This window comes from Eretmochelys imbricata, chromosome 1 (genome assembly GCF_965152235.1).
Source record: "Eretmochelys imbricata isolate rEreImb1 chromosome 1, rEreImb1.hap1, whole genome shotgun sequence".
Lineage (NCBI taxonomy): Eukaryota > Metazoa > Chordata > Testudines > Cheloniidae > Eretmochelys > Eretmochelys imbricata.
This window is the reverse complement of record NC_135572.1, coordinates 33,102,115-33,117,046: the sequence shown is the minus strand read 5'-3', so window position 1 is coordinate 33,117,046 and position 14,932 is coordinate 33,102,115. Positions and strand designations below refer to the sequence as shown.

Below are 14,932 nucleotides of genomic sequence, written 5' to 3'. Positions count from 1 at the left end.
AAGAAAAGGAGGACTTGTGGCGCCTTAGAGACTAACCAATTTATTTGAGCATAAGCTTTCATGAGCTACAGCTCACTTCATCAATGAGCTGTAGCTCACGCAAGCTTATGCTCAAATAAATTGGTTAGTCTCTAAGGTGCCACAAGTACTCCTTTCCTTTTTTCATTATTCTGGGACATGCTGTATCCTGTGGACCCTGCTGTTATGCACCGATGCACGCGCACTGGTTTAAATAATTCATTTACTTTGTCAAGTGCAGTTCTTGATGTTAATGAATAACCTGAGGCCTTTCCCTTGCAGGGGTGGAGATGCCAGCAGTCCTCTTGCATCAGGGTAGATACAGTACCATAATGAGAACATTCACAGGTAGGATTTTTTTTTTTTTTTTTTAGCAGCCAAAAGATATGCCCTGAAGCATGAAGGTTATGGGGGGGAGCATGGATCTGCGTTCATATCACACGCCCCATCAGTACCCAGCCTGAGCCGGAGAGGCTAATGATCCAACCAGTGGACCAAATTCGGTGATGAATCCTGGTCACGGGCCGCCTGAGGCACACTGCGTATACATTAAGAAGATGAAGCTTATCAGTCACTAAATGACAGGCGTTAGGAAGAAGCTTCACTCTTGGGTAGCTTGTTCCATAATTGTCCACCACAGGGTTTCTTGTACCTTTCCCTGAAGTATCTCATGCTGCCCATTGCCAAAGACAGGATTCCTAACTAGATAGATGACAGATCTGACTCAGTAGGGCAAGGCCTGTCTTTTATAACATCAAAGAGGGAAGCCATAACACCCCATCCCCCACCCAGACACTCATCAGCATTCCAAGATCACACAATACATGGGTAAATGGCAAGGAATTTCACAATTAAGGGAGATCTTCTGCAGTGCAGCATCTGGTAACCTTTCAGAAATAATCAGGGGTTTACACTGACAACACAATATAATCTAATCACTGCTTCAATTGTCAAGGGAATTCAGGAATGAGGAGTTGCATGCAGAAATCAGTAGCATGAACCAACCTATCTATTCTTGGGTAAACATAGCATTAATCCTACAAAAGGAAAAAAATAATTAGAAATGTACTGTGAGTAATAAAACACTATTTGTTATAAAGTTTAATAACATCAAATGTAAAGGGAAGCAAAAGTAATGAATATCTTAACTCCACAATGTATATCATTTACTTAACCAAAACAAACCATAGACGTGATCAGTAAAGTTCATAAGAGTGAAAAGAAATTATTTAAAATACGATCTCCAGAAATAGACAAAGTAGTCATATGAAACTAAATTATTGCATCTCTAGCATTCCCTAATGATTCATTAGGAATTGGAGGCCATTATTTCACAATTCCCATGTGGAATACTGCTGACATCAGTGGAAAAACAGTAGAGATAAATTAGATCTCTTATTACTAGGGATGGGCAACTTACAAAACCTAATGTCCTTGGAAATAATCAAGATTCTTCCCCATATGTAGGGACCATTAATTTAACAACCAAAACCAGGACTGATACCCTGATAAGGATGTATACTATGGAAAGTGAAAATTTCATTTTTTTCTTTTTCTGGGCCTGCTAATTAGTCTTCCTGAAAGCAAATGAAAGACTAAAGAAGACGAAGAAAACTTAAGGATGGTAGTTACTACTCTATTAAACCGCTGACAATTAAAATAGCAAATCTTCAAATGACAGAATCTCTCCCTTCTGTAAGATACATGTCTTTCTTTAATCCTAAACTCCAGTATTTCAAACTGAACACTTTTCCTAACATTTTTTGTTTGTTTGTTTCATTAGCTGGTTAAAGAAAAGAAATGGGCTTGTAAATCATTATTTTTTATTTTTGAATATAAAATTAGTAAAATGGAAGATTGGTCCAGTATCCCTCTGCATCAGCGTGTTTTCTTAAAGATTAAGTCGTTAATATACACCGTCAGCTGGAACAACACTCCAACAGACCAGTTAGTACTTTGCGTTCATATAAACAAAACAGCTATTATTTTCCTTACGAGGAGTTTAATAGGCAATTATCAAAGCGCTTCAGACAAAATGTAAACATATGATATGAATGCATGACTTTCAACATGGAAGTCTGATGCACATACACTGGCTTGTTAATGCCACCCTTTACATAGTAGTAGTATAAAATACAATACAAAAGAAAATTAAAACATGAGCAAGTTAATGGTCATGTGTAAAGTGAACATCTGTCATTCTATAGTCCTATACATCAAACAGTTAATGAAGCAAAATTGTCTTTTAATGGCTAACTGTCACACTTCATCGAATTAAAAGGAAGCTGTAAAATGACATGACAAGTTTCTCCATAAAAAGTCATAATACTGAACTACTGTAGTCCCAAGGACATTCTGTAATATAACTATGTCACAACATAAGACTTTATTCATGTTATACAGAACATCTTCTTTCTCGTCAGAGGGAGGCACACAAAAACGGGGAACGCCTGAAGAGTCTCACGTCCAACCAGAAGTTTGTAAGGCAGTTGGCTCAGTCTCTTCTACAATCATTTCATCACTAAGCTGCAGATTAGTTTGTTTCCTGTGTTGTGTGAATGCTTTTCAGCAGAGGGACCAAAAATATAACACCTCTGCATAAAGCACCTTGTTTCCTCAGAAGCCGGAAAATTAAAAAGGAAGTTCTGAAGTTTCACAATTAGATTGTAAGCTTGTTAGGCAGGGAGTCTCTTGCAAAGTGTTTGCTCAGAATCTAGCACAACTGGACCATGAGCGTGACTGGGACCTCTAACTGCTACCACAACCGTAGTTATTACGGCAGGAGTTCAAGGCATCATCCAGCAAACTAATGAAATACAAATCAATATTTTAAAGACAAAGACAACATACCCTTGATTTTTTTTTTTATTTCTAATTCCCTATAGCAATGATATATTACCTTATAAAACAAGAAATTTATTCATAGAATCATAGAATATGAGGGTTGGAAGGGACCTCAGGAGATCATCTAGTCCAACCCCCTGCTCAAAGCAGGACCAATCCCCAACTAAATCATCCCAGCCAGGCCTTTGTCAAGCGTGACCTTACAAACCTCTCAGGAAGGAGATTCCACCACCTCCCTAGGTAACCCGTTCCAGTGCTTCACCACCCTCCTAGTGAAAAAGTGTTTCCTAATATCCAAACTAAACCTCCCCCACTGCAATTTGAGACCATTATTCCTCATTCTGTCATCTGGTACCACTGAGAACAGTCGAGATCCATCCTCTTTGGAACCCGCTTTCAGGTAGTTGAAAGCAGCTATCAAATCCCCCCTCATTCTTCTCTTCTGCAGCCTAAATTATCCCAGTTCCCTCAGCCTCTCCTCATAAGTCATGTGCTCCAGCTCCCTAAACATTTTTGTTGCCCTTTGCTGGACTCTTTCCAATTTTTCTACGTCCTTCTTGTAGTGTGGGGCCCGAAACTGGATACAGTACTCCACATGAGGCCTCACCAATGCCGAATAGAGGGGAATGATGACGTCCCTTGATCTGCTGGCACTTCTCCTACTTATACAGCCCAAAATGCCCCTAGCCTTCTTGGTAACAAGGGCACACTGTTGACTCATATCCAGCTTCTCGTCCACGGTAACCCCTAGGTCCTTTTCTGCAGAACTGCTGCCTAGCCGCTTGGTCCCTAGTCTGTAGCAGTGCAGGGGATTCTTCCATCCTAAGTGCAGGACTCTGCACTTGTCATTGTTGAACCTCATCAGATTTCTTTTGGCCCAATCCTCTAATTTGTCTAAGTCCCTCTGTATCCTATCCCTTCCTTCCAGCATATCTACCACTCCTCCCAGTTTAGTGTCATCTGCAAACTTGCTGAGGGTGCAATCCACGCCATCCTCCAAATCATTAATGAAGATATTGAACAAAACCAGCCCCAGGACCGACCCTTGGGACACTCCACTTGATACCAGCTGCCAACTAGACGTGGAGCCATTGATCACTACCCGTTGAGCCCGACAATCTAGCCAACTTTCTATCCACCTTATAGTCCATTCATCCAGCCCATACTACTTTAACTTGCTGGCAAGAATACTGTGGGAGACCATATTGAAAGCTTTGCCAAAGTCCAGGAATAACACATCCACAGCTTTCCCCTCATCCACAGGGCCAGTTATCTCATCATAGAAGGCAAGGCATGACTTGCCCTTGGTGAATCCATGCTAACTGTTCCTGATCACTTCCATCTCCTCTAAGTGCTTCAGATTTGATTCCTTGAGGACCTGCTCCATGATTTTTCCAGGGACTAAGGTGAGGCTGACTGGCCTGTAGTTCCCAGGATCTTCCTTCTTCCCTTTTTTAAAGATGGGCACTACTTCAGTCATCTGGGATATTCATTATAATATCGTATGCTACAATTTACTAGGCTTCAGTTTTCTCTGATACGGCCAAGATTGTATTTGCATTAAGTAGCCATTTGGGGGAGGGAAGGGGAGAGTGTTTGTATGAGTATATTTTAATTGGTTTAGGAGTCTAGGTGCTCAGGAAATGAAGGCCCCAAATCAGCAAAGTACTTAAGCATGACTATGAGTAGTACTAGGGCCACTGTCTGTTACTATGACATGGCTATGTGAAGTCTAAATACAACTCCTCATGGAAAGCACCTCTATCAAAAAGACCACCATCACCATACTGCCATCAATTGTGGTACCACTCCTGGCATTCTAAACAGAGAGGACAAAGCCAGGAAGCATAAGCTACCTTTCATCCCAAAAGTTTGTCCCTGCAGAACAGAGTTACCATACTGGCAATTGTAATGCGGGGAACTATGCAGAATTGCTGCTTATGCAATGTATATTAGAGTAATTTCTCTAGCTTCTCTGAACCCCATGTCCCTTAATGAAATTATTCAAATTTAGTGTATTTATCTATTATATGGGGATAGATTAAAAACTTTAACCCCAAAAATGTTAAACTGTCCCCCAATGACAGGGCATAAACTGTTTAAAAATAAGAACTTTCCCAATTATGGTGAATTATTCTCTTGTCCCTGCTAGATGACTGTAGGCCGTCTACATACTGTGTACAGGGGTGACTTACTGTATCTGCATTCAGTTTCAAGAGAACAAACAGAACTGTGGTACAACAAGTTTAGTCAAGAACAATATAAAATAGTTGAATAATACTCTACCACCAAGAAAGACAATGTGATGCCTTTACATTAATAATCATCTGTGGTATTATCTGCAGTTGAACTCTATTGCTGAGAGTGATAGTGGTTAGTCACTTTTAAAAGCCACTATTCAATAAAAAAATTAGAATCTAAACATATTACTCAAACTGTTGGTTTTAATTATTCCACTTAGGTTACTTAATTCCCTTGCTCATTTTATATTTTTAAATTAAGAAGCATGTATAGAAAATTTCTACATAAGGGGGAAATTAGATACCAAGGCCACGTTCCTGCATCAGAATCTGCTGGCAGCTTTTGAATCCAAATAAAGCCCTCTGGTGTCGGACTAAAAGATTCCATTGAAGAATCGGGGCATTAAATTCTAACTCTCTCTAGTCCACTAACCTTTTGTTTGTTTAGCCTGCAAAGAACAATAAAAAATACAATTTTATCTTTTATGTAGTGTTCTTCCTATACAATATCATATGAAACACTTTATGGAGAAAGCCAGTCGTAAACTGGAGAGCCCAGGAAGGTTTTAAGGCAAAAAGAAGTGACTCATTTGGAAAGGCGGATAAAAACCAGTGAAGGTAGCTTTATATACTACGAAAGATTAACCAGCTTTAGAAATAAAACCTTCATTTCTCTTTATTGTTTTCTCTTCTTCTACAGAATCACCTTAAAATAATCTTCAATTTAATTTGGAAAGTTATTCATCCAGGACCTGCTTTAAAGAAGTAATTCAACATGTGGTGAACTGGTAAAATGATACACTCAAAACATTCACCTTTCTATTCTTCCACTCACTTCTCTCCAAGACCGAGAGAAAAAAATTACACAATTACAGTGCAAAGTATTAAATTTAAAATTGCACACAACACTAATATTTTAAAATGGCAAATTCTGATTTACAGCAGATGAACACTCAGAGGCAAGTTTGCTCTCAGTTATTCATGAGAATGACAGGACCTATTGCAAACCTCTTCCTGGATTAATAATTTCCCAATTTAAATGGGAGGTTTTTTCAAGATTACACAATTATTTCTACGAGGAAGAAAAACAAACAGACAAGTTAGCTGGGTGTTTCTTGAGGTGGTTAATCTTTTATGGTATATAAAAATCCCTTCACTGAGTTTTACACCTCTTTCCATAATGCGTCACTTTTCCTTGATTTAAAATGAGTTCTCCTTAGTTTATGATTGACTTCAGTGAAAACAGACTAGAAGTTGATCTCATATTTGTAGGGTTTTTTTTTAAATCTATTCACTCATTTTAAGCTCTGTATTCAACCTAACAATAAAAAATTCTAAATTAGAGATGCATTTGTAATCTGAACAATATCTACTGTAGACCTAACAGCCTGAAAACAGAGACTTTTTCATTTTTGTTACCATTGAGTGAAAGCTATTGTCTGAGCATGAAAACTCACTCACCATATCCTGTGGTTACGCAAATTATTAGTACATGAGTTAGCCTGTACATATAGAACCTAGTTCAGAAAACATTTAAGCATGTGCTTACGTTCACCTCTGCTCAGAAAAAAGAAAGTAAATCTCCACAAGAAAGTCTATAGAGTAAGTACACTTGAGTATAAAAATCTATGTAGTTACCTATATGACCACCATAACCATAGCATCCATAAACCTCACAATTACTAATAAATGTTATCATCACAATACTTTTGTGAAGCAGAAAAGCATTTCCATTTTACAACCCGGAAAATGAAGAACCACTGCATGTTCATTTAATTGTCCTAACAATACAACAGAGTTAAGAAGAATTACTATGGCTCAATTTTTAAATAAAATCAAAAGTACAAGAGACACAGATCTGGCTTTTTAAAAGAAAATGTTAGGGCTTTTGATTAATTGCAGTTAACTCATGCGATTAACTCAAAAAAATGAACTGAGATTAAAAAAATTAATCGTGATTAATCGTACTGTTAAACAATAGAATATCAATTTAAATTTATTAAATATTTTGGATGTTTTTCTACATTTTCAAATATATTGATTTCTAATAAAACACAGAATACAAAGTGTACAGTGCTCACTTTATATTATTATTTTATTACAAATATTTGCACTGTAAAAATGATAAAATAAATAGTATTTTTCAATTCACCTCATACAAGTACTGTAGTGCAATCTCTTTATTGTGAAAGTGTAATTTACAGGTGTAGATTTTGTTTTTTGTTATGTAACTGCACTCAAAAACAAAACCTAAAACACACAAGTTTATTTACATTTACAGGAGATTCTGCAGACTGCTTTTTATTTACAATGTCACCTGAAAGTGAGAACAGGCCGTTCTCATGACAATTTTGTAGCTGGCGTTGCAAGGTATTTACGTGCCAGATATGCTAAACATTCATATGCCCCTTCATGCTTTGGCCACCATTCCAGAGGTCATGCTTCCATGCCGATGACGCTCGTTAAAAAAAAAATGAGTTAATTAAATTTGTACTGAACTCCTTGGGGGAGAATTGTATGTCTTCTGTTCTGTTTTACCTGCATTCTGACATATATTTCATGTTATAGCAGTCTCGGAAGATGACCCAGCACATGTTCATTTTAAGAACACTTTCACAGCAGATTTGACAAAATGCAAAGAAGGTACGAATGTGAGATTTCTAAGGATAGATACAGCACTTGATCCAAGGTTTAAGAATCTGAAGTGCCTTCCAAAATCTTAGAGGCACTAGGTGGGGAGAATGCTTTCAGATGTCTTGAAAGAGCAACACTCCAATGCAGAAACTACAGAATCCAAACCATCAAAAACAAAAATCAACCTTCTGCTGGTGGCACCTGACTCAGATGATGAAAATGAACATGCATCGGTCTGCTCTGCTCTGGATCGTTATCGAGCAGAACCTGTCATGAGCATGGATGCATTTTTTTAATTTTTTTAATCATGCGATTAATCGCGATTAATTTTTTAATCGTTTGACAGCCCTAGAAAATGTAGGTTGTCATGCAGTGTCACATGGTGCCACTGGATATTATTTTGGAAGAGGAGGTTACTCACCTGTAACTGGAAGTTCTTTGAGAGGTGTGGTCCCTAACTGAAGTCCACTGAGTGTTTACGCATGTGCACAATGCGTCCGGAGCCAAATAATTTGAAAGTAGTGTCCCCTGGTCTGCGCATGCGCCCTGGTTTGCCTCATGCTTTCACCCAAGGTGATAAAGGGCAGGACGGACCAACACATCTCCAGTTCCTTCTCCACCACAAAACCAACAGACCCGTAACAGAGGGGAAGGATGGCAAGAAGTGGAATACAGATAGGGACCACACATATGGTAGAACCTCCAGTAACAGATAAGTAACCTCTTCTTCTTCAAGTGATGGTCCCTATTGTATTCCACTGAGGGTGATTAACAAGCAGTACCTAAGTCGGAGCAGGGTGTGACGATGAAGATGGAATGGTTGAGTGGAGGACTGCCTGCTGAAGAAGGCATTTACAGCCGAGTCCTGTACTAAGGCATAGTGCATGGCAAAGGTGTGCACTGAACTCCATGGGGTCACTCTACATATGTCCCAAAGCAACACATTGTGGAGGGAGGCTGTGGTCAAAGCCTGGGTTCTCGTGGGTAATAAGCCCACATCCCAGTAGGTGGAAGCAGGCAAGATAGTTGATAGCACAGTGTAATGCAACCCAAAATCCACTTGGAGATTCTCTGGGTGAAGACTGTCTGACCCTTGAGTCTTTCTGTTACTGCAACAAAGTGTCTGGGGGACTTCCTGATAGGTCTTGTCCCATACAGGGAGAAGGCCAAGGCCCGTTGGATGTCTAGGGAATGGAGTCATAGTTCCTCTGCGGATGCTAGTGCCTTTGTGAAGAAAACAGGGAACTGAATGGATGGATTAATGTGAAACAAGGGGATGACTTTTGGCAGAAATTTGAGTTGCAGACACAGCGACATGCTACCTTTATGGAAAATTGTGAAAGAGGGGGGTCTGCCATCATGGCTCAGAGTTCACCAACCCTTCTTGCAGAAGTGATAGCAACCAGGAATGTGACTTTCACGGAAAGGAGGGACACAGAGCATGATGCCAGCAGTCTGAAAGGTGGTTTTGTTAGTATGGACAGAGTTAGGTTAAGGACTCACCGGGGAGTGATGAGTTAGACGGGTGAGAAGGTTCTGATGCGGCCCTTCTAAAACCTAACAGTTACTGGTTGTGTAAAGACGGAGCACCCTTCCATGGGGGGGGTAGAAGGTGCTAATCACCACTAGGTGGATGTTTAGAGAGTGGAGGACCCAATGCCTTCAAGGACAGGAGGTAGTCCAGGAAGAGGGGGATCCCCACGGATACTGGGGAAGTCCCTCTTGTTGGGCCTCGAGGCAAAGCATTTCCACTTGGCCTGGTAACAGTGCCTAGTGAACTCCTTCTTGCTGCTGGAGAGAATGTTTTGGACATCTGAGGAACAGGCGCATTCTAGAGAAGATGCCCATTCAAATACCATGCTCTAAGATGGAGCACCTGTGGATTGGAATCTCTGATCTCGCCATCATTCTGCATCAGGATACTGGGGAAGATGGGGATGGGAAATGGTGGTCAGGTGGACATATGAAAGAGGTTGGTAAACAGAACTGTCTGGACTGTTGCTCTGTCACAGCTAATCTTGTGGAGTACTCAGGGTAGGAACCGAACGGGAGGGAAGGCATAGTTGAGTTGGTCTGATCAGGACAGTATGAAAGTGTTGCCTTCAAAGTGGTGACCAAAACCTCCCCTGGAGGTTGTATTTGGTGCTTACGTGGAAGGTGAAGAAGTCTCTGTTCAGCATCCCGCATCATCTAAAGATGTCCCGAACTACAGATTCATGGAGTTCCCACTCATGGTTGATCACAAACTGCCTGCTGAGAGAGTCCGCAATCATGTTCTGTGCCCATGCAGCCGTGAGAAGGAAAAACCTTAGAGGTTTTTAAGGCCCAGCTTGACAAAGCTCTGGCTGGGATGATTTAGTTGGGGTTGGTCCAGCTTTGAGCAGGGGGTTGGACTAGATGACCTCCTGAGATCTCTTCCAATTCTATTCTTCTATGATTCTATGAACGGGAAACACGGCGGTCCGCCCTGCCCTATATCACCTCAGATGAAACCTTGAGGCAAACCAGGGCACATACGCGGTCCAGCAGACACTACTTTCACATTCTCCGGCTCTGGATGCATGGTGCACATGCGTAAACCCCTCAGTGAAATGCAATAGAGACCATCACTCCAAGAAGAAATATACACTTCATTAAAACAAAATAATTTAACTGTTTCCATAATTTAAAAAAAATTAAAAGCCTATATTAGGACAACAATGGAATCTTAAATGATTTGTGAGTTAGTGTTTATGTACACTATTTTTCTAAGCAGCTAGAAGAAATGTGCATCAGTGTTCAAAACTATTTTGAAAAAAACTGAATTACAGTAGAACCTCAGAGTTACGAACTGACCAATCAACCACACACCTCCATTGGGAATTAGACGTATGCAATCAGGCAGCAACAGAGAGAGAGAGAGAGAGAGAGAGAAAGAAAGACAGAAAGAAAACACAGTACAGTATTGTGTTAAACGTAGACAACTACAAAATAAAGGGAAAGCAGCATTTTTCTTCTGCGTAGTAAAGTTTCAAAGCTCTATTAAGTCAAAGTTCAGTTGTAAACTGCACTTTGAAAAAGCAACCATAATGTTTTGTTCAGAGTTACATTTCAGAATTATGAACAACCTCCATCCCCGAGATGTTCATAACTCTGAGGTTCTACTGTATGTGGAGATAATTTTCAAAGGGAGGCACAAGAATTTGGCCACACAAACCCATTAATATTGTTGGGAGTTGCACAGCTAAATTCTTATGAATGACTTTGAAAACCTAGGAGTGCTGTTCATTATCAGAGGCGGTTGGGAATATTTTGACACAATGTTCATTTCTCAGAAAATGCTATTTTGTTGAAATGAATAAACTTTTCACAGGAAACAGTCTGTTTCAACTTTCATTGGAAAAGTACCTCGAGTCCAGTGGCCAGGGCACTCATCTGGGATGTGGGAATTTCAGGTTTGAATCCCTGCTCCACTGAATATTTTTAATTATTTACACGATGTGGAAGAACTCTAACAGGAGACTGAGAGGACCTACCCAGAACAGCCAATAACTTAGTGGTTGGGGCACTGATCTGGAATGTGGGAGACTTGGATTCGAGTCCCTGTTTCAAATCAGGCTGAGTTTTTGAACCTCAATGTTCCATACCCCAGGTGAACTGTTGGTGGCCCCTCTCTCTAAAAATTTCAAAAGGAGTCTGTTTTATCCCAATGCAAAATGGAATTTATTTATTCTTTAAATTTCCAAAGTTTTTGCAGGACAGGAAAACCATGTCCTGGCTGCCTTTCTTCAGTATGTTCCTGAGTTTTTAAACACAGTGTTATCACTTCTCTCAGGATCTTCAGCTGAGGAAGGTGTGAAGTAGGCCTTACTGCCAATATGATTTTTAAGTTCAGCTTTTTCCTGAAATAAATGATATCAACAAATTCATGCATTTGAAGCACTCTGAAAGGGGGAAATATAACCTTTTTCAGGCCTTCTCTTAAAAGAAAAAATGCATCAAGTTTACATTAATGAAGTAAATACTAATGGAAACTGCATGATCATGGGAGACTTTAACTTCCCAGATATAGACTGGAGGACGAATGCTAGTAATAACAATAGGGCTCAGATTTTCCTAGATGTGATAGCTGATGGATTCCTTCATCAAGTAGTTGCTGAACCGACTAGAGGGGATGCCATTTTAGATTTGGTTTTGGTGAATACTGAGGACCTCATAGAAGAAATGGTTGTAGGGGACAACCTTGGTTCAAGTGGTCATGAGCTAATTCAGTTCAAACTGAATGGAAGGATTAACAAAAATAGATCTGCAACTAGGGTTTTTGATCTCAAAAGGGCTGACTTTCAAAAATTATGGAAATTAGTTAGGGAAGTGGATTGGACTGAAGAACTTATGGATCTAAAGGCAGAGGAGGCCTGGGATTACTTTAAATCAAAGCTGCAGAAGTTATCGGAAGCCTGCATCCCAAGAAAGGGGAAAAAATTCATAGGCAGGAGCTGTAGACCAAGCTGGAGGAGCAAGCATCTCAGAGAGGTGATTAAGAAAAAGCAGAAGGCATACAGGGAGTGGAAGATGGGAGGGATCAGCAAGGAAAGCTACCTTATTGAGGTCAGAACATGTAGGGATAAAGTGAGACAGGCTAAAAGTCAACTAGAGTTGGACCTTGCAAAGGGAATTAAAACCAATAGTAAAAAGTTCTATAGCCATATAAATAAGAAGAAAACAAAGAAAGAATAAGTGGGACCACTAAACACTGAGGATGGAGTGGAGGTCAAGGATAATCTAGGCATGGCCCAATATCTAAACAAATACTTTGCCTCAGTCTTTAATAAGGCTAAAGAGGATCTTAGGGATAATAGTAGCATGAAAAATGGGAATGAGGATATGGAGGTAGATATTACCATATCTGAGGTAGAAGCGAAACTCGAACAGCTTAATGGGACTAAATCGGGGTGCCCAGATAATCTTCATCCAAGAATATTAAAGGAATTGGCATGTGAAATTGCAAGCCCATTAGCAAGAATTTTTAATGAATCTGTAAACTCAAGGGTTGTACCGTATGATTGGAGAATTGCTAACATAGTTCCTATTTTTAAGAAAGGAAAAAAAGTGATCCGGGTAACTATACATGGTAAATAGGCCCAATGGCCTGTGATGGGATGTTAGATGGGGTGGGATCTGAGTTACTGCTGGTGAATCTTGCCTATATGCTCAGGGTTTAGCAGATCGCCACATTTGGGGTCAGGAAGGAATTTTCCTCCAGGGCAGATTGGAAGAGGCCCTGGAGGTTTTTCACCTTCCTCTGTAGCATGGGGCACGGGTCACTTGCTGGAGGATTCTCTGTTCCTTGAAGTCTTTAAACCACGATTTGAGGACTTCAATAGCTCAGACATAGGTGAAAGGTTTTTTGCAGGAGTGAGTGGGTGAGATTCTGTGGCCTGCGTTGTGCAGGAGGTCAGACTAGATGATCATAATGGTCCCTTCTGACCTTGGTATCTATGAAATTTAGTATCTAAGAAATTTCACAAATCTTCCAGGATTTCTATAAATAATTTAATAAAAATCTACATAGCACCAAGAAGAAAAGACTAGATTAAATCAAAAATACTGGAGTATAAACTTCAAGGGCAGATTCTCAACTAGTGTATAAGTTGTCATAGCTACACTGAAGTCAACAGAGCTATAACACTTTATATTGTTTGAGGATGAATTTCTATTTATTCCTTCTACTCTGCTGCTATTTCTTTCAGTATCCATTCTGGACGGGCTGTGTTCTCATCAGAGCAAAGAAGGTATTTTTAAAGTAATAACCTTACTTTGTTGAGGTTTGTAATGAAGTACTTTGCTGAGACTCTTTCAACCCAGTGAAAGCTCGAGACTGGCTAATTTCCTGATCTTGGCAGCCTAAGCAGCAAAATTACACCAAATTTAACAGCTGCACTACTGCAGTATTGTTATTACCAAACCAAATTAAACTAATATTTTAAGCAAAATGTTTCATTAACATGGCTGCAAATCTTGTATAGGATATATTTTACAAGTACAGATGAGCTCAGAATGTTCTTTCAGGATGCATGAACAAATTTTGGTATTTTCAAAAATAAAATGAAAAACAAAACAAAACAAAGGTATACTATATCAGACTTACAAGTCGTCTTCTCTCCTCTTCTACAGCAATCAATAGCCGGGCAAACTCTTTCAGTGACTGGGCTGTGAAAAAGAAAGATCAAATTAATATTCATATCAAAAGCAACGGAGAGGGCCAAGGATCCTCTTATGCCAAAAGGACTAGAGGTGCATCAAATGAGCACTGCAACTGCATGTTATTAGCTTGGGACTTCCTTCATCTATCTCTGAGTTGTGAAGAATATGTATTAAAGTTATAACAACCAACAAGAATGCACTTTTATGTAGAAATCCATGATTAAATAGAGTCTTCCTAACTAGTGATTTAAATCAATTTGATTTAAATCAAATCCACCCTGAACTTTACACACAAAACAAAAAAAGGCCCCTTGGCAAAGAAAAATCCTTTGTTCCTTGTATAAATGTGCAGAGAACAGGTATTGCACAGGAGCATGGAAAACATTCAATTAAAACTATGGAAGTCAGAGTACAAACTTAAGTCTGAAAGTAGTCCATAGTTGGATCCATCTATTTATGTTTACAGATTATTAATTATTATTATTATATCCATAACCTCCTTAGGTTTCTGTCCTGGTAGGTGAGGATTCATCTTGCCACAAAAGGAGAGAGAAAGGGTGGAAAGTGTATTTTAAAGGTAACAGCAAGAGGGCTAGGTATGTTCAAGGAAAGGTGGAACTGCCTCCTCCTCCTTCTCTCTCTCTCTCTCTCACACACACACCCCATTAGTGTCAACAAAAAAACATGTATTAAATTCCATGAAAAGTAGAATTACCCATTCTTCTAACCAAAGGTCATTATCGAGAAGTACAGTCACACTCTGTTTGCTGCCAAGCTGGGAGTTGTGCATGAGCAATGAAGACAGGATAGGACCCAAATGAGGACATGCTTATAACTACCAAAGCTCAATTAAGTATCTTGACTGAGGAGAAAAAAGGGATTTTATTGGGTGGGTTTTTTGGTTTTTTGCTCTTCAATGTAGACTGTACAGTTAGGTAATTTCAGGTAATCTTTTTTGGGAATAACAGTTGGGGGAAAAAAGTCGGTATGAAAGTTAAGCAGCTTGAAATGCA

General features: G+C 39.6%; 1 protein-coding gene across 1 annotated transcript in view; it reads right to left on the bottom strand.

The window, feature by feature from the left end:
• The window catches only part of ARHGAP42 (Rho GTPase activating protein 42), a 294,764-nt gene that overhangs the window by 178,814 nt on the left and 101,018 nt on the right, over positions 1–14,932 (bottom strand). Inside the window, exon 3 of the mRNA XM_077805596.1 lies at positions 13,864–13,925. Within this exon, the coding sequence (XP_077661722.1) occupies positions 13,864–13,925 (62 nt within the window). The remainder of the gene's footprint in view (positions 1–13,863; positions 13,926–14,932) is intronic.